The following is a 19,690-nucleotide window of genomic DNA, read 5'->3' on the forward strand; positions in this document are numbered from 1 at the left end:
GTATTACTCCGAGATTTTAGTACAAGTTGGGAAGACGACGTGGCATCTGTCGTTTAAGCCTAATTAATTATTTTGTAAACATCCAAGCGCGAAACAAGCTTCAAGGAGAACGGAGAGTTGACTAACTTAGCAGTGTTTGTTTTATTGATTGAAATCAAATGTCTATAACGTATAGAAACAATTAATTTCTTAAAATTTAGTATAACCAAAGCGCAAATCTTTAATCTTAACAGTTTTGGGGAAAAAAGTTTTTTTTTCTTAACCACACTTTTAACAAACATCAAAATAAGTGTGATTTTTAACAATGTACCATATAAAATAAATTGTTCAATCTGGAAACTTAAAATGTTGTGTAACCTAATCTCAAACGTTCCTTTATCACCTCAAAAAGTGTTATTCTACTTTAGAAGTTGATTTGAACAAAATACATTCTGATAAAAAGACAAAACTGTGACCTATTTTCAAGAGCTGAAAAAGAAGTACGCAGATCAGTCAACTGCCTCAAAACTTTTTTCAGCGGCTTTAAACAAGACGATGATGCTTCGTACAAAATCTCTTTGTTAATTGCTCAAACAGGAAAACTACACACAATTGGGATTGAACTAATTTTACCAGCAGTAAAAGAAGTTATAACTGGGCTTCATAAACCAGCGGCAGATGTTATTTAAAAAAATCCTTTAACCCTAGAATACTAACGGTATGTTGTTTTTCCGTTAATACTAACGACACGTAAAATTTATGTACTATCGTTTTTCATGCTTGTATGGTTACGTTTTCATGAATTAGCTGTTCTGCGAGAAAATATTACACTGGCTGATGAATGTTTTTATTAATTTTGTTTTTTTCTAACTTGTACATAGTTAGAAAAGAAAACGAAATTAAGCTTGAGCATTTCGCAAACTTTTGTTCGAATTTTCGTTAGAGTGGACGCAAATAAAAGACTTTTTTATTAAACGTTCAAGAACAAGCAAATAAACGAAGATAAATGCAAACAAGTGAAGATAAATCATTTATTTTGTTGGCTACAGCTCATACATATTTTTATTTGATGTTCACTACACAATGCGCGACGGCATACATAACAAATTGTTGTCGTCATTCTCTTCTTCACTGTAGGACATAAACTGCAGTAACTTATTTTCCCTTTCTCTTGAGGGGTTTCCTGGTTCTCTGCAATAGGCTGATCTTGTAAAACTTGACATAGAAACTCTTTCAATTTTCTTGACATGGAGGAGCAATTTTATAGCTATTTCTTGTTGCCATGGTCTGGTGAGTTGTGCTTGAAATTTAAGAACAAATTCTTGCCTTGCTAATGGTTTCTGTCTTCTTTTTATTGCATTATGGTTATATATGACATAGGAATTAACTGCTGCAATGTTGAGCATATTGTAGAATAAACAAAGCTCCTAAACAGCTCCTTTTGTCGCATTATAGGTGTGGATTATATCCGGTTTTTTGTTTCTTGATTTATAGAGTCTGCAGAATGCATCGTCGAAAGTAAAAGAACTATTTTATTTTGTTTAGGTTTATAAGACACAAGAGTCATTTTATCATCAAAGGCAAACACAGAAGTTCCACATATCCGGGATTTATAGTCTAGGAACTCCATCGGTATTTGTGACTTACTTTTACGGAAACTGCCAACTATTGTTAGATTGTATGGTTTATTCAGTAGTTTCGTGGCCAAGGGAATACTGGTAAACCAGTTATCCATTGTGTTTGTAGATTTTCCGAGATAAGGACTTGCATTTATTACGTAATTGGTGGCAACATCACAGAGAATCACAATTTTGATGCACTTACCCAGGAATCCAATAAGTTGTTCATTAATGGTAATGTAAGCGCTGGTTTTATAATTGATTGTACAGTTAGCAATATAAATATCCCAGATGTTGGAAATTGGTTCCTTTGTCTGCGTTCCTCTCTGGTTGCTGAATCGTCAAATCTTAATGAATTTATTAGAAAGTTAAATCTTTTTCTACTCATTGTTGCCCTGTACCTCTCACCCGAATAGGTTGCATCAAACAAAAGCTTGGCTGATAGATGATTATTTTTTAGAACCGCAGAAAGAAGCAATCGTCCTGCTTTCAATTCAGTCAGTGTTGTGTTTAAAACTGTTGCACTTTTAACCTTGTATTTGTTTCGCATTTTTGCATTTTTTTCATTCGTTTATACTATTATTTCGTGTAAAATTTCTTCGCTGAAAAACAAACTGAAAATATCAGTAGTTTCTATAAGATTTTTAGCTCGATTAACTACGAGAGCACTTTTTCACACTTGACCACTTTTTCCTAAATATATAGGATTATTTGAACTTACATAAACGTCTTTTGATGTTTGATTTTCAGGTAGAGCCTCTCGGGATGTTGATGGCTGTTAGAGATTATATTTTTTGTAATGAGACTGTCACTGAAAACTCTTTTTGTTTGGGTTTCCAGGCACTTTCTAATTCGGCTTGAAACAGCTCTTCCTCGTGTTCATCGAGAACATATCCAATGGTAAATTTTACGTGGGTTATTATTCTAGGGTTAAGTAATAGTTCCGTACAAAGACGAATTGATGAGATGGCTAAAAACATCGAAAAGTCATTGTGTAACCATCTGAAGACTAGTTAATTTTCTATTCAGTTGGTTGAGTCCACTTTACCGACCAAGGAAGCATTGTTGTTGTCATATATTATTAAAGACGAGAAAACATGAGAAGAACTATTGTTTGCTAGAAATTTAGAGACATATACAAAAATTTAGAGTCTTGTGATGAGAAGGAAATTCCCTTGAAGAATATTATATCAGAGGGTTCATAACATATTTAAAAAATAAAGTTCCAGACGTGAAAAATAACGCGTGGTTACGAGGAATTTGAGTGAACGGCTGTCCCAATTACTGCAACATGTCATCAAAGCAGTCAATAAAATCCGCAACAGCTCTTTAAATGACAGATTATTTAATCAGCTTTCTGTTGTTAAAAACGAAGACTTTAACCGATTATTGTTACACACAGAAGTGAGTTAGCTATCAAGAGGTACTTGTTTGACTCGTTTTTATAATCTTTTAACTCTGTTATAGTATTTTTGGAAAACAAAGACACAGAATTGCACGACAACCTCATCACATCAAAGAATGATATTGCGTACATTGTATAATTTGTTTAATGATATCAATCTCCAACTTCAAGGTGATGACTAGACATCGGATTATATGCACTTGCATATCTGCATATGCAAACGCATATAACTCCATATTTATAGCGTTATTGCATAAATTAGTACTTCCTTGTCGATCGTGCTTATTTCGGTAACAAAGCCTGTAGGATTAGAAGCGTTCATCGATGAGTGCGATCACGGTCGACAATAAGAGAGACAGGAACAGTGATAAGACAATGCGATTTCTACAATTTGTGCCATGCGCATTCAGTTAACCCCTATATTTGTGTATCTACGGAAGTGTTGTTTTTATTTCGACGATGCCGCCGGTGAAAAAGAATTCCCAGACTTTAATGGAAACTTGGATCAAAGGTTACCCAGCTCAATTTACATGTGATGGCGCTGTGATTTTCTGCAAAGTTTGCAATAAGCGTATACCTTATTCGAAAAAATATCAGATTGATCAACATGTCTCCACTGCTTCCCATGCAGCAGCAACAAATAACCTTTCAACAAGTCTAATTCAACAATTCTAATTACGCCTTCTACTTCGAACTCCTAAAAAAAAGGAATTTAATAAAGATTTATGTGAGTTTTTTATTGGTTGCAATATTCCATTTCATCAACTAAATAATCCTGCATGCCAGAGATTCCTTAAGAAGTACTGTAGAAATCAGATAGTTCCTGAAGAATCTACGATTTGAAAAAACTACCTGTCAGTAATCTATGAAGATGTGTTAAATGAAATCCGTGCCGATCTTGCAAACAATTTGCTCTGGGTATCAGCTGATAAAACGACAGGTTCATGTGGACGGTATATAGCGAATTTGATTATAGGGAAATTATCCAAGGAGCCGTTCACTCCCCACATGGAATCCTGTAGGACCCTAGAGAAAACAAACCATTCAACTATTGCTCGATTCATAAATGATTCCATTAAATCATTATTTCCCGATTCTTCTATTAATGAAAAAATATGTGTTTTTGTTTCTGACGCTGCTCCATATATGGTAAAAGCTGGACAGTCTCTACAAGTGTTTTATCCAAAGTTAATACATGTCACCTGTTTAGCACATGGACTGCACCGATTTGCAGAAGAAGTTAGGAAAGAGTTTCCTAATGTTAATAAATTGATTTCATTGACAAAGAAAGTGTTTTTAAAAGCAGCATTGCGTATACAAGAGCAACTGCCAAATCTAGCACTACCTCCCGAACCTGTAATAACGCGATGGAGTACTTGGTTGAAGGCTGTATTGTTTTATGCAGAGAATTTTGAGGCTATAAAACAGGTAGTTGGTCAATTTGCTTGTTCAGAGTCCACAGCAATTTATTCAAGTCAGTTAGCATTTGAAGACGCTTCCATCAAACAAAATATAGTTCTAATTACAACTCATTTCAGCAACATCACGACGCCATAGAAAAATTGGAAAAACGAAACTTTCCTCTGTTCAAATCTATAGAAATATTAAACAAAATTATCAAACAGACAAATGCCCTTCCTATATCACTATCAAAATGTGCATGGTAAATTAAATGCTGTACCACATAAAAACCCAGGCATCGAAGAAATCAAGAAAATTAATGCATTTACAAACGGCACGGGTCAAAGCCTGCCGCAAGAGATAACTCCAGAGATGACGCCATATTTTAAATTCTGTCGAATGACTTCAGTAGACGTAGAAAGGTCATTTTCGGCTTACAAATTAATATTAGGGGACAAACGTCACAAGTTTGCTCTAGAGAACTTACAAAAATACGTGGTAGTGTATTTTAGCAAAAAATGATCTTTTGACCAGCCTCTCCCTGTCTCCCTCCGTCTCCTCACTGAACTTTCTAAACCCTGTCACAAAAAAAATTGGCATTTTTATAGTGCATATTTTGTGCATATTTGACCCTTTTTTAAAGCATAATTGCTTGCATATTTTGTCATATTATTAGTCAAATATTTTAACGTGTTCTTATTTATTATTTGATCTTTAATTCGTCACCTTTAGTGAATTATGAGAAGTATAGTTTTAATAAAAGATGTCTAGTGCTCAATTTTTGCGACCTCATGTTTAGCTTTGGTTCAGTTCCATTATGCAATCCATTTTTTTACCTCTGAAGAAGGAAAAATAAAATTTCCGAAAGCTCGGTAAAGATAAAAGGAAGCCTCTTTTCAATTACCTAGCTTTTGTCATGTTGGTCATGTATCCCAATAAATTACTTTAATATAAATTAATGTTGTTAATTTTTCGACGTCAAAAAGATTCATAAAAGAAGTAATATTATTATATAAATAATAACTTGATATAGGTATCACATCATCGATGATGACCTATACGATAAGATAATAACTTTGACAATGGAAACCGGTCCCAGGCAGTCCCGTTCGGATCCAACTTGCTTTTGTTTTTCTTTATTAAAAAGCCCGAAGTGTTTCACGCCCAAGTTTCTTTTAGGTTTAACAATTCCAATTTTAGAAAATTCCCAATTATGAAGTAAAAAAAAATTAATTCTTCCTCAGTTGGTCGAGGTTCAAATCAGCAATATTAATTGCAAAACTTTAATAAAACATCGAAATGTGTTAAAACCGAATAATTTTGTTTAGTTATTTACTGCACAATCCAAAATTTTCCAAAACTGTTATTTAACGCCCCAATACTCTACACTCTACACAGTTCGATGTGTACTCGATGTTCGATTTGTAAAGAGAGCGTTCGAAAAGTAAAAAAAAAATAAATGATTAAAATCGCAAATATTAAACTCTCTATTGGGGAAAAAAGGATTAGGTATAAGGATTGGTGCTACTCAAATTCAGATTTCGGCACCGACAATAAGAATAGAAAACTATGTGTTTTACGAATAGGAAATGAAAATTTAGGTTTCAGAAAAGTAAAGCAATAAGAAGGAAAAAAAGGCATGTAACAAACCATTACATTCTTCAACGTAGCTTATATCTTTTAACATTAAACCTTGATATTTTCCAACATCACCCTAGGCTTCCTCCAATATCCGCTCTTGAAGTCTTTAATATTGTCCTCTTTTTATCTTGAGTAAATAAGATAACTAGGAAATTCCTATTTACTGGAAAATAATTTTAAAACAAATATGAAGTTAATTTGTATTAATGAAAGATAATTCTCGTTGAAAGACAAAAATGTTATTCTTTTTATCCTACTTAACCTCTGAACGTAGTTGAGCTTCGCTTACTGCAAAATTGGTATGATTCATTTCGAGAGGATTGTCTTCTAAGAACGCTGAGATTCGTTCCATCAAGTTTGGTAGAGTTTGGTGTATTGGGTGTAATTGGGCGTAGGCTATCATTTTAAGGGCCAGATGGCGAGATGAGTAATTTTAGGAAATTGCGTCCTCCCAGTCTCCCGTACGCGTTCGTTGAACACTACGGGGATCAACATAAGGCGATTTGCTATTCGCCCGGAAAGTACGCTTTCAAAGAGTACACCTTTCGGAAAGTAAACGTAGCGGTAATTGAATAAGGTGGTGTCACCGAATTACCGACAAAATTTTGTTGGAAAATTTTATCTGTAGTCAAAAATGAATTGAAACAAAAGGAAAATTGAGGAAATTATTAATTTTGAATTAAGCAAGAACGTAATAACTCTTGTAACTCCATATAGCTATACTTCTGCGGTTCAATTAACGTCATATCAAATAGTAGACCCCCTTAGCTCTACACCGTTGATATTCAAGTAGCGGTAACAAGTGCAGATGACAGGCGCGCAGCTTGTACGTTACGTGCCCTCCCAATTGCCTGTGCTGATGGTAACACTGCGTCACCGACATACGTTCCTCCTCCTGTTCCTCTTTTCGAAGGATATTTCCAAACGGTGATGCATTACCAGGTGAAACCGACCGCGAGCTACGATATGTGTTTGGGATCAATCGGCGATTGTTTATCAGCGTTTGTGACGCTACCAAAAATAAAAAGTTCATCACTGATTGTGGTCCCCTATAGAAGGGATGATATCGTGCTTTGAAAACCGGAACAGGGCGATTAATCCTTTGTAAACGTATGTCGCGTACAGCTTATGATTATTTTTATATCGTATTTTAATCTAATTTTTGTTTAATACGCAAAGAAAATGAATCAAGAAAAAAATCTTTAAATTCTACGACATTACTTAAAAAACAACAATCAATCCAAGGGTGCAGCATTATGCAGAGATGATACAATTAAAGCCGGTTATCACACACAGCGTGTTGGATGTTCCAAACGACATAGTCCTATCTCCCATTGTCATCAAGAATTTATGTTCTCTATCTATTACTCATGCGATCATCAAAGACTGAATACAATCGACCCTTATCTGCAATTAATTCAGCCTAAAGCAGGCGCAGTTGGGTGTCGCCCTAGGGTAGGTGTGTTCGTGACTTATATGGCACATGAATCTCTCTCTCTCTATATTCAAGAGTTTACGGATATATTCACCACACTTTAAGATGACAACTTTGCCTATATGGGGTAAGATTTGTGAATAAAAAGTGCAGTAAAATGCCTCTATTAGCAGCCAGTTCTAAATTTGCAGATAACTCGTCGAGATTAACGTTTGATATATACCTATTATTAAGTAATCCAAACGGTGTTACCGATAGTTCCCTTAATTCCACCAGTGGAACTTTCTAACTCCTTTAGCGTACCAACCGTAGAGAAATTTCGGGGAACGGGAGGTAATTGCATCGATAAATCGTTATAAAATTCAAATATAGGTAAATTGATAATTTCGCGATCCGGATCCGCGTTTAGTTCGCACCCGGGCGTCCTGATTTACACCGCAATATCGATTGGCAATTTGAGACCCCGTTGGAGCGCCTTTTAGACGATGCCCTCCTCGAATGCGCTAATGGCATCGGTTATGTGACAAGCCCGGATGTATATGACCGAGAATCGGGAAAATGAGATTCGCTCGAGATGCTTCCAACTACCAGGTACGTGGATAACTCAGTCGTTTGCAATGGATTTTCGAGTACAATCCAATGCTGAATTTATTAAGATAAAATCATTTCATTTCATCAAAGATTTAGCCATGCGTATGTTATGGCGGCTAAGCTGGAATGTTAGTTCTAGGTCTAGTGTAGTAATACTTTTAGTTCAATAAAAAAATTACTACAACCTGGATCTGAATGCTGCATAACAAATAAAACTAGTGCTAACACTAGCACTAGACTTAGGACTAGAAACATTCGGGTTTAACCGTTCGTCTCGTTAGACTTCTAAACTCGAATGTCTCTAGTTCTAGGTTTAGTGTTAGTTTTACTCTTAAAAAACATAAAAAACGCAGCCTAGGCCACAACACCTATTTTAACTCCAAAACCTAAATCTAACATTTATCCTAAATTCATTAGAGTCATAAAGCTAAATAAAATAAAAAAACTGCTGATTATTCTTTGTAGAAGGCAACTAGCTTAAAGTTCGAAAAACACATACACCTCCAATAATAGTAATGGAAATTGGGCTAAGAGGAATCAACAAAAAGTTTATTTGTTTGCTGAACAGAAAGAAACTTTTACATCAGACTGTTCAATAACTATGTTAAATAGTGATCCTAGCATAATTCAAAGTGATCAGCAGAGTAAAATACCACGTGTAAGAATGAAAGAACTGTATTATGAAATTCAAAAACTAAATATAAAGAAATCAGTAGGCAATTAGCTATGAGCTAATTAATGGAGAAACATTGAAACTCTACCAAACTCTACCAAAACGGGCGGTTACAAAACTATTACACATAATTAATGCTGCTTTTAAACAGAAATACTTTCCACATATATGGAAAGTTGCTGAAATAATAATGATACCAAAACATCATATAGGCCAATCTCATTATTACCCTTACTTTCTTAATTAGTATTAAAAAGACTAAAACCTGGCATAGAAGCAAAAGTCCTAATACCAACACATGAATTTTGGTTACGCAATAAACATGCAACAATAGACCAAGTGCATAGAATAACGAATACTATCGAAATAGCAATGGAAGAAACTAAAGTCTGCTCCGCCATATTTGTGGATTTTGCACAAGCTTTCGACAAAGTCTGGTTAGATGATTTAAATCACAAACTAGACCAAATACTACCATCAACGTATTGTCAACTACGTTGTTGATATTGTAGAGTAAAATACGAAAACGCTTATTCACCACTACATGAAATACAAGCCGGAGTTCTTCAAGGTAGTGTGCTTGGCCCAACACTGTACTTACTCTACACATTCGACCTTCCTCAGATACCAGAAACTTTAACAGCTACATTCGCAGATGACACAGTGATCTTGGTTGTTGCAGAAAATGAAGTAGTTGCAGCAAATACCTAAGTTACAATCGACTTTAAATTCAATAGAAAACTGAACCAAACGATGGCTAATAAAATTAAATACAAATAAATCGACATAGATAAACTTTACTTATAAGAAAGTAAACTATGTCCCAGTACACATAAATGGCAATGCAGTCCCTTACGCCGACACAGCAAAGTATCTTGGTATGACGCTGGATGCCAAACTCAAATGGAAAGCTCACGTCAAAAAAAAGTGAGGAACTTGATATCAAATTTAGACACCTATATTAGCTTATTGGCAGAAAATCAACGTTATCACTAAGAAACAAGTTGCTAATATACAAGTATATATTGAAACCAAAATGGACATACGGAATCCAACTGTGGGGTTGTACCTGCAAGACAAATGCAAGTCTGATTCAAAGATTCCAAAACAAAGTACTAAGGTGCATAGTGAATGCACTTTGGTATATAAGAAAACACCGATCTTCATCGCGACTTAGAAGTAGCAACGGTGTCATCAAAAATTGCAGCATTCGCATCTAAACATGAAAAGAGAATGCACGATCCAACTACTCATATGTGTAAAGCAGACTGAACCACTGGGAAAAGCTGCAAAACATTATTTTGTTTAAATTTGTGTCAAAAATAACTAACTAATTAGTATATATTTACTAGGTGTTATACAATAATTGTGCTATGCATAATATAAAAAAAAAGTTCTACTCTTAGTTCAATAAAAATATAAAACAATCTAGCGCTGCATAATAATTAAAACTAGAACTAACACTAAACCTAGAACAAGAGTCATTTGCGTTTAGCCGTACTTTTCTTAAGACGGCTAAACCCGAATGTTTTTAGTTGTAGGTCTAGTGTTAGTTCTTGTTTTAGTTCAATTAACACCGGCCATGAAAGCCTTTGTACTTAAAAAATTAATCACCTTGTTCTAAGAAAAAGAAGATGTAGGAGGGAAATATTTGTGGTTACGTGCTTCAAGAACCGAATGCATTAGGTGCAATGGAATGGCATTCGTCGTTCTAAACTAATGTAAATGCCGTCCAGAGGGTCTTAAGAAAAATAGGACCAGAAAGTCGCCGGGAAAACTCCCACTAACCCGCGGAAACAATTTCGTCCGGCATTGTTGTGCAGTCTTTACTGCAGCAGTTTGGTTCGCAAAGTAGGTCCCAGAGGGGTCCAAATGCGATCACGTCCCGGGCGTCGCGACGACCAACGGTCCGCCCGACGGTGTTGGCCCCTTATCGTATTTTACCTAAGCGGGAAACTTTCGTTTTGCACCTTTTAACTCCGCTCGGCGCCGTTTTTGCCTCCCAGCCTGAGATATCAAATATTTACACTGTTTCCTAGATGATATCGCGCCCTGTATTTAGTAGTTTTAATTAAAAGTTTTGCGAAGGCAATCGCAGTAATTGTTATGAGGTATTCAAAAAAACGACGCGAAAGGTGCCTTGAGAGATGAAAAGAACTCAACTTAGTCTGTTTTCACACCCGTACGATATTTCGTAAACAATAAACAACCAAATTAGTAATTAAAGAATTAAAATTAACTTACATCTTACTCTAAGTAGAACAGGTTTACTCATCGTTTCACCTCTTGGATTTGCAGCGAGGCAAGTATAGGATCCTCCTTGCCACCTGGTAACTCGTTGAAGCACTAGACTGTGCGAGCTGATTATCACTCCATACGAAACGTTCTGACTCACCAGAGTGCCCTGTAATTTAATCACGTTAATATTCATAAATTATTCATGGCGCGTTGCGAAATATTAAGATTTCTGGTATGCTAATTAAGCTAATTGAATCTCTTGTCAGTCAAGAGATCCACTTTGCGAAAGTATAACAGACACTTGACTTATGTCATCGTATGTTTACTCTCGTAAATGAAAATAAAATGACCTATAAAATGTATTCAAGTGGAATTTTCGCTTAAATACATGAAAGAGATTAATTGAAATAGAATTGTTGGGTATAATTGACGTTGTAAATGCGAATAATGCAATTACGCTCTCTCTGTAAATATCTGATGAAGCAGAGCGAGTATTCTTTTGACGTTCATCTTGGATTACCCCGCTTGTCGTGCGCTATTTTAATTATAACACGTTTATAAGAACGTTTCATTTCAATATATAACACGAAATCTCTAAATTTCTTGCTGTAAAAAGAGTGCTCTTTGCGTGATATCGCCAAGTTTGTTACGAAACAAGAAGCGACAGTTCAAATACAATCGAACATCACTCCGGTACGTGACGCTAAGCCGTCGAAACGTTCGAGTTGATCGAAGTAGAACTTCCCCCAGTTGTCGATAAACAAATCGGACTCCCAGGACTCCGTCGCGCGTTCCCGTTCAAACAAACGGTTCAAGGAACAGGCTTATTGCGAACTCCGCCTTACTTCCATGGGACGGACGGGATAAGGTTTGTTGTCCGGGAGACACGGGCCAAACTCAAATATTGGCTCGTTTTAGCAGGAACGGACTTTTACTTCGAAGAAACATAGGATACGACGTCTTACCGTATCAACAAAGCTTCTCAAGGTATATAGACCAAGAGAAAAACAATCAGAACAAATTTTTCTAAGGTAGTAATTATTAAATTTAAAATATTGACTTCAAACTTATTTATTTAATTAAAATCGCTAACTATAAGATGAAAGGAGCCGTTTTTAGGAGGCTTTAAATTTAAATTGCGTCGTATACGACGTAAATTAAACATCGAGGCGGCAGCAATAAGGGACATTTTACGACGAAACGATTTAACTTTATCACGGAAACATTCTTGATCGAATCAAATACAGTTGGGATCCTATAAAGCGGGAAAAAGGTGCATGATCCGCGATCTGATCCGACTTAATCCTGGCATGATTAGTCTGCCAGGAAGGGACAGGAAAGTTTACGGAAACTTCGCAAGTTCACCCCAACTAAAGTTACTTTCACCGATTCATCAATACAGCTTTTACCATCAACGAACCCTTACAAAATATGTGAGAAATCGCAGTATGTCTGTATACTGAGACGGAAAAATAACCAGAGTTTAGTGTCTGGATGGTCGTAATTTACTATTTTTAGATGGAAAAAATCGCTGAGGATAGGCTCGTCCCTCGAGGGACATAACTTCAACGTCTCCTCGTTTTCAAGCCGAAACTACCATAACTTCTCTTTAAGGATATTTTCAGCCGAAATAAAAGATAGGCGATTGCGGTTTTAAGATCAATTGATTTTCTATTACAATAAAAACGTTAATATAAGTTGCTACGCTTACTTTATAGTACTCCGACGGTATTTGTATTTCGTGTCTAATACGAAGTAATTATAAACTTTTTACACCACGATAAAAGTTTCCGTGCACGACCTAAGTTGTTTGCGACTAAACGCCGAAGAGTGGAAAAATACTTTTTACACTATCGGGAACCTTAACGTTCTCGACATATGTGACCAGTTTTGACGTAAATCTCCGACACGCGTATATTTATTTTTCGTCGTATTGTAACACCTTATCTGCAAAGTTATTAAAACTTTTTTACTAATATTAACTTTATAAACTTATTACAATAAAATATAGGATAACATTTGTAATAAAAAATGTTGGTCTATAGTGTTAGAGTTATGTGTTAGTATTAGAGCTGTATTAGCTTCTTATTTGAAATGTCAGATGAGGTGGAGTATGTGGGTTTTCAACACATTTGATCATAAATGGCTTTATCAACTCTTCAATATAGTGGCGCCTCATAAACCAGTTCAAAACCCCCGTGTTCATACTAATATGCGTCCATGGCAGATGAGCTACTACACATGGCAGTCAGACTAATCTTAGGATCTCCTGACGAAAGACACATGGAACCCACTAAAATACCAAACGATCCTAATGAGGACCATATGACAAACAATCTAGGAAAAACTCTCCGAATTTGCCAACTTAATATACAAAAAAGATCTTCGAGAGAACGACATAGATCTGGCTGTCATTCAAGAGACCCACACAGATAGCGACCAACAACTGGGAGCCTGAGGGAAGATACTAGGATATGAAATTTGGGGAACATTCAAATCGGCAATAGGAAATATGGCCCAGACATAATATAGGGAATATGACACTGAATCTCTTATTGCTAAACTAATGAATGCAGAATTATCCGTAATCACACACTGAGGAGTACCAAATTTAAAAAAGAAAACACCATAGACAGCATCAACTTCCTACAGATCCGCAGATCTGTTCAGATTTTGTTAATTAATTTTTAATATTTTTTATTCATTCTCTATTTGATTGGTTAAACCATGCGTTGGTCAATAAGATCATTCCTAGAGTTAAGAGCGTCCAGGGGGAAAACGTTTTCCTTTTGTTTTCCTTCCCTCCCTGTTGTTTAATTGCTAATGTTGCAATTATCTAATTGGTTAAACCATGCGTTGGCCAATAAAGACTTTCCTAGAGGAAAGAGCGTCCAGGGGGTAAAGGTTTAAATATTGAGGAGGAGCGCATTTTGAGTCAGTTTTTCGGTTTGGATTAAAATTAATTTCTCTCTTCTTCGGCGAGACAGTTCAGTTTAAATTAAATTAAATTTCTCCTTTCGGAAAAGTAACTTATTTCGGTTTCGGTTAAGAGTCTTAGTGGAAGGTTCGAGTGAGACTCCGGTTTTTCTTTGTGTTACACTTTTTAAAGAGTTACTCCTCTCAATATGATCGCTTTAACCCTTGGTAAGTCGTTAATGTTTTATTTGACATATTAACTTGTAAAGATTGTAACTAATTGCTTTAGCTTTTTCTGATTTGGTATGAACCTACGTAATATTCGATATTCTTTTGTATTGTTATTTTTATTAAATTGATTAAGTTTTGTAATTTGTGGAACTTAAATTTTTTTTTTAATATTTTAAATTAAATTTATAATTATAATTTCTTTTGCTGTTGATTAATATAAAGTTTTCGAGTTATTTTTGTAGCTAAACTTTGTTTGTTTCAATTTATTTTAACTTTAATTCTGTTATTAATTTAGTTTGTATTTTATTTTCTTTTGCTATTGTTTTGATTTTCTTTCATTAAATTTATTATTTAAATTTAACTTGATTTCTTTTATTAAATTTCATTTAACTTTGCTCCCTAAATCCAAGCCAGCGTGACAAGGTTCTGCTTGTCGCATACGCCTTTAGCAAGCCCACACAACATAGTAAGAGCCGCTCCTTACAACTCCATTACTTGGAATACGAAGAACTTATCAAGAAATTCAACGAGGAAATATTATGTAAAACAGAGGAAAGTAAGAATAGAAAAAGAAACAAATTGGATAGATTGGTAAGAGACAAGAATAATAATATCAAATAAAACGCGCTCTCTAGTGTTAGGGCCAGTGGTAAGACTACCGAAAATAACAGTAGAAATAACTCCAACGCTTATCTAAATAGCATAGACCTGAACTACTCACCCTCTTTTTTAAATTTAAGAGATTAACGGTACAAAAGTCCACCCTATTGGCAGAATTGAATGATCTGGACAATATAGACTTTGCCCCACGATACACTAATCTCAGTAATACAGCCCTTGGTACCGAAGACATTACTGGTATCCTAAACTTGGGACACAAATTCAGCCTACCAGCAAAAAACCAACCCTTGTACATAGCATTAAAGCTAGAGTCACAACTTACCTATAATGACAACCTGAAAATGATTTTCCAAAAACTAAAATCCAAAATAAAAGACAACGACCTTGTGCTAACATTGGGCGACAAAGATGCAGAAACTGTCATACTAAACAGAGATACTTATAATGCCAAGACTCTAGAGTTCTTCCACGATAACAACATAAAGGAAATCCAAACTAATCCCACAGTAAGTTTTGATAATAAACTTAGAAACTTTATCAGAGATAATCTAACCTATTTACATAATTTTAAGATTAACACATTTTACTCACTTGAAATGAACCCTCTCGTTCTAACTCTCAAGTGTCTTATTATGTTGCATAAAAAGGAAAAGAGCATCAGGCCTATTATTACTAACTCCAATACTTTACAAAATTTTCTATTTCAACATTTCCAACATAATCTTTAAACATACGATAAAAAACTCATACGAACTCATTAAAAAACTTGAAGAAGTGTAATTAATAAAAGGTAGTAAAAGATTGTTGTCATTTGATATTAAGAATTTATGTAACAACATACCCATAGAACAGACCATATACATCATCAAAAAGCATTTAATTAATACCCAAGACTCACATCATCTCAATAGTTTGGAAATTGACTGTTTTTTAGATTTACTAAAAATAACCTGTGATCAAAATTTCTTGACATTTAACGGAATATTGTATATGGCAGATGGTCTCCCCATGGGGTCACCCATTTCGGGTGTTATGGCCGGTATCTACGTGAACGACTGCGAAATGGAACTATTCTTCAATAAATATTCCATATTTACAGATGATATAGTCTTCTATGCAAGATACATGGACGACATTATTATTACGTTATTTCATAACGGAAATCCAGCAAGAATAGCAGCCTTATACAACATCTTCAACAATATCAATGACCTGTCCTTTACGCTAGAGATAGATAAAGATCGTACACGTAACTTCCTCGATTTGCAGATCTCCAGAAATACCAATGAAGGCTCACTTCACTTTAATATCTATAGAAAGCCTACGTCGACAGACAGTATCATCCAGAAAGATTCTTTCACATGTATCCAACATAAAATGGCCAATTTTAGATTTCTCTTTAATAGAATTTATAGCGTACCGCTCAGTGATGATAATATTGCGAATGAAATCAGAAAGGTGATAAAGTCTCAGAAATACAAAACATATATTATAATATCCATAATGCCTACATCAATAAAATAATGTACCCACACTACAAAGTGAAACATAAATATATTACTCTACCATACCTACCTAATATAGTCAACACCCTCACGCGTATTAAGGCAAAATATAATCTTACTTCAGCTTTTGTCTCTCAGAATAAACTTAATAAGCATATCTTCAACAATGAACGATAACAATTCAAAGATAAAGAGTTAAGTGGCATTCACAAAATCAAGTGTCCAGTTTGTGATAAAATATACCTTGGTCAAACTGGACGAAACAACTTCACCAGATTTAAAGAACACATCTCCAAGGAAAAGTCTGCCGTTTTTAAACATATACAAGAAACTGGACACTTAATAAATTTCAACGACGTCGAACTGATCAATAATGTAAAAAAAATAGAGAAATGAACTTATTGGAGGAATATCATATAAAGATTAACAACGTCAATGATCAACTCATGAACGAAACGAACGAACTGATTAGTTATAGATTTTATAACTGCTTTGTTTAATCTGAGAATGTTCCCATAATGAAAGAATCTTTTTCAACTTCTCACTCCCTTTACCAACATAATCTCCTTTTCATATTTGCGCTTGAACCGCTAATGTTTACATGACTCATTTCATCTAACCTCAAACCACGCAACGTTTTGTTTTACACCGTGTTGACACTTTGATTTGTTTTTTTCGTCTTTTCGAACTTATTGTTATTGAATGAACATAGTATATTTTTCTGCTGTAATTACCGAGTACGGTGTTATATTATTATATTGTTTTTTTTAATTAAGACATGTAAGTAAACAACTTTATTTCTGTAACAACGTATCATTGTTGTCAACGCGAAAATGCCGAATTTTCAGGCTTTAATCAGAAATGAAAAAGTTTTTTTTTAGTTAAAAATTTTTTAAACCTTAAGATCCAGTATATTCTCCATCTGGAAATGTTATCCCTTTGGCTTCGTTAAAGATAACAATAGATGTTTGATCTTTTTATGTATTGGTCCCTCGAACAATAACGCTATATATTTATATGCAATTTGTAGTAGTTGATATTTGTTTTATGTACTTCCAGTCGTGCTTGAAGACGGAAAGAATCTTCCGAAACATGTTGCACCGAATTTAAATTGCTAATAATGCTAAATTTTTCATCGTCAAACGTGAGTTTTTGTTTCTCCAAATTAATATGTACGATGAACACTGATTCTCTTATTGCTAACCTAAATAACTAGCCTTTGCAAATAACGAGACGAGTGGTAATCGTAGTCGGAATCTGAGACTCTGGAGACTCAACACTAGCCGAATTTTCAGCAAATTTAAAATCTTGACAAATAACGCCTAGAAAAATGATTGGAAACCATCCAATCACTTCATTTTAAAAATTCAAGCAGATTAGCCGAGGTCGTTTGCAATCAAGGCGATGGAATATATTGGCAAGCATTGTAGAACCGCGGCCGCCAGCGACTGCGGCTTAATTAAGTAAAATATATCGTCACAAAGCAACTGGTAATAACATCAAACCCATTATTCTATTATTTGTGTTAGTAATTATTCTGATTACTGTGTATTTGAATTGATATATTGTTCACAAGAAAGCGACTAGCTATCACATCCATTTGGTTTAGGACTCCTCACTTGCACCTTTGTACCGAAATCCTCTATTACATCACATAGATAATTAATGACCCAACGCAACGTTGTCACAAAGTATTTAAGAGTAATGATGAAGTGTTTGCACAAAATAAGATGCGCATGTCCAGCAACCGCTATCTATATGCAAAATTTATTGCCAAATTCCTAGCCACTTTTGCAAAATGACTGATTTGTATAACAATATATATAGTCTTCTACATAGAACGATTTAGTTACACAAATTATTATGAATAATTGTAAAAAATATAGAAACAAGGGAATTGAAAAAATAATTACGCACAATGTTGCTCTTATTTGTTAATAAAATGAACAAGTTAACTGAAGAAATCAATTATTCTATTGTGTCAATTTAAATCAGGAAGTTAATTTTAAACAAAATTATCAACATGAATCATATAAAGAGATAATTAATAATTTCTAAAATTTTAGTATTTCATCGCAAATTAATTCAATATTGATTATTAAAAAAAAAATTAATTTCGCCAAGTCACAAATATATTTCGAATGCCGTGAGGCGTTAATTGAGGTTTGACAACAGTTCAGTACGCTGTCGAACTACAGGGATTTACAAGCCTTCGGGCTCACGCCTAGGTCGAGTCAATTAAATTGGCGTTCGCGCAAGCATTTCGGGTGATATTAAATTTTAGAACCACGCCCCACCGGCTTCCCAGTGCGCATAATCACATATACCATGCACGCCATGCACGGAGTTTACTTACATCGTGGTACCACGTGATCTTGTGCTGCTTTGGATTAGCCTTGATGTTGCACTCGAAGTACACGTCATCACCTTCTTTGATGTCCTCTGGGTTGAGGGTACTTCCTAGATGGAGGGTTACTTGGGGAGGATCTGAAAAGAGAAAAGGTTCAGTAAGACGCTACCGGGGACTCTTTAAAGGATAAATGTGAGTTCGGCTGCGATGCTCGCTCTTTTGAGGAAATAGGAATACATCATTTACCTTTTCAATAAAAGTTAAAAAACAATATTTATATCTTTTAAAACAGTTACATATGATTGCTTATTTAATGAAATAAATTTGGATAAGAACAGAACAACTTTTAATGAATCAATAGTTCATGGCTACTAACGTAGATAACGTAAACAGTTGTGGTAAAAACGAGGAAAAGATTTATTGTCGTGTTTGTGAGCCGTCGATTAAATCTAGAAGTCCACAGGTCAGCGGATTTAGGATTTGAGTTCGCACGGTTGCGTAAGTGCGAAAGATTAATGTTCCATGAAGCAGGAGCGTTCAGAAACGGACCGTTTAACTTCACAGAAAATATTTTATTTCTATCGTGAGTTAGAAGCGTTAATTACTATTTCGCATTTCGATTTGATTTGAACTGATTGTCTTTGGAATTATTGTTAATATTGCTTTATTAATCTGTGTATAAGAAAATAATGCTTGGTAAATCGATCAAAATCGTTTTCAACATGATGAAGTTCAAAAAAATTGTTTTCAATACAGAGATAAAAAATGGTGAAAAAAGAGTATTGTTCGGTTAATAATCTCGCAGCGTACCGCAAATGTAAAATGAACCCACAAACGTTTGTGGTTACAGTAGTGGGAGGACTTCATTCTAAAAAGTAGGAAAAAAATGAAAATGGAAAATTAAGAATATATTTGGATTTTATAAAGTGAAATAAATACTGAAATTGATGAACTTTATAATGATTTATCGATGAAGATGACAGGTACTTAGAAAAAGGTGTTGATGGTGAATATGGCTCTGACCAAGAATATAAACCAAGTGGGACTGGAGTCAACTTCGTTATCAGGAGAAGCGGAATTCAATA

At 34.8% G+C, this 19,690-nt stretch overlaps 1 protein-coding gene across 1 annotated transcript in view; it reads right to left on the bottom strand.

The window, feature by feature from the left end:
- LOC111415938 (neural cell adhesion molecule 1) overlaps positions 1-19,690 on the bottom strand; it is a 266,395-nt gene that overhangs the window by 12,688 nt on the left and 234,017 nt on the right. Inside the window, exons 8-9 of the mRNA XM_071197577.1 lie at positions 18,612-18,742; positions 10,989-11,148 (exon numbers count right to left, since the gene is read on the bottom strand). Coding sequence (XP_071053678.1) covers positions 10,989-11,148; positions 18,612-18,742 — 291 coding nt within the window. The remainder of the gene's footprint in view (positions 1-10,988; positions 11,149-18,611; positions 18,743-19,690) is intronic.

This window comes from Onthophagus taurus, chromosome 7 (assembly GCF_036711975.1).
Source record: "Onthophagus taurus isolate NC chromosome 7, IU_Otau_3.0, whole genome shotgun sequence".
In the NCBI taxonomy this organism is placed as follows: Eukaryota; Metazoa; Arthropoda; class Insecta; order Coleoptera; family Scarabaeidae; genus Onthophagus; species Onthophagus taurus.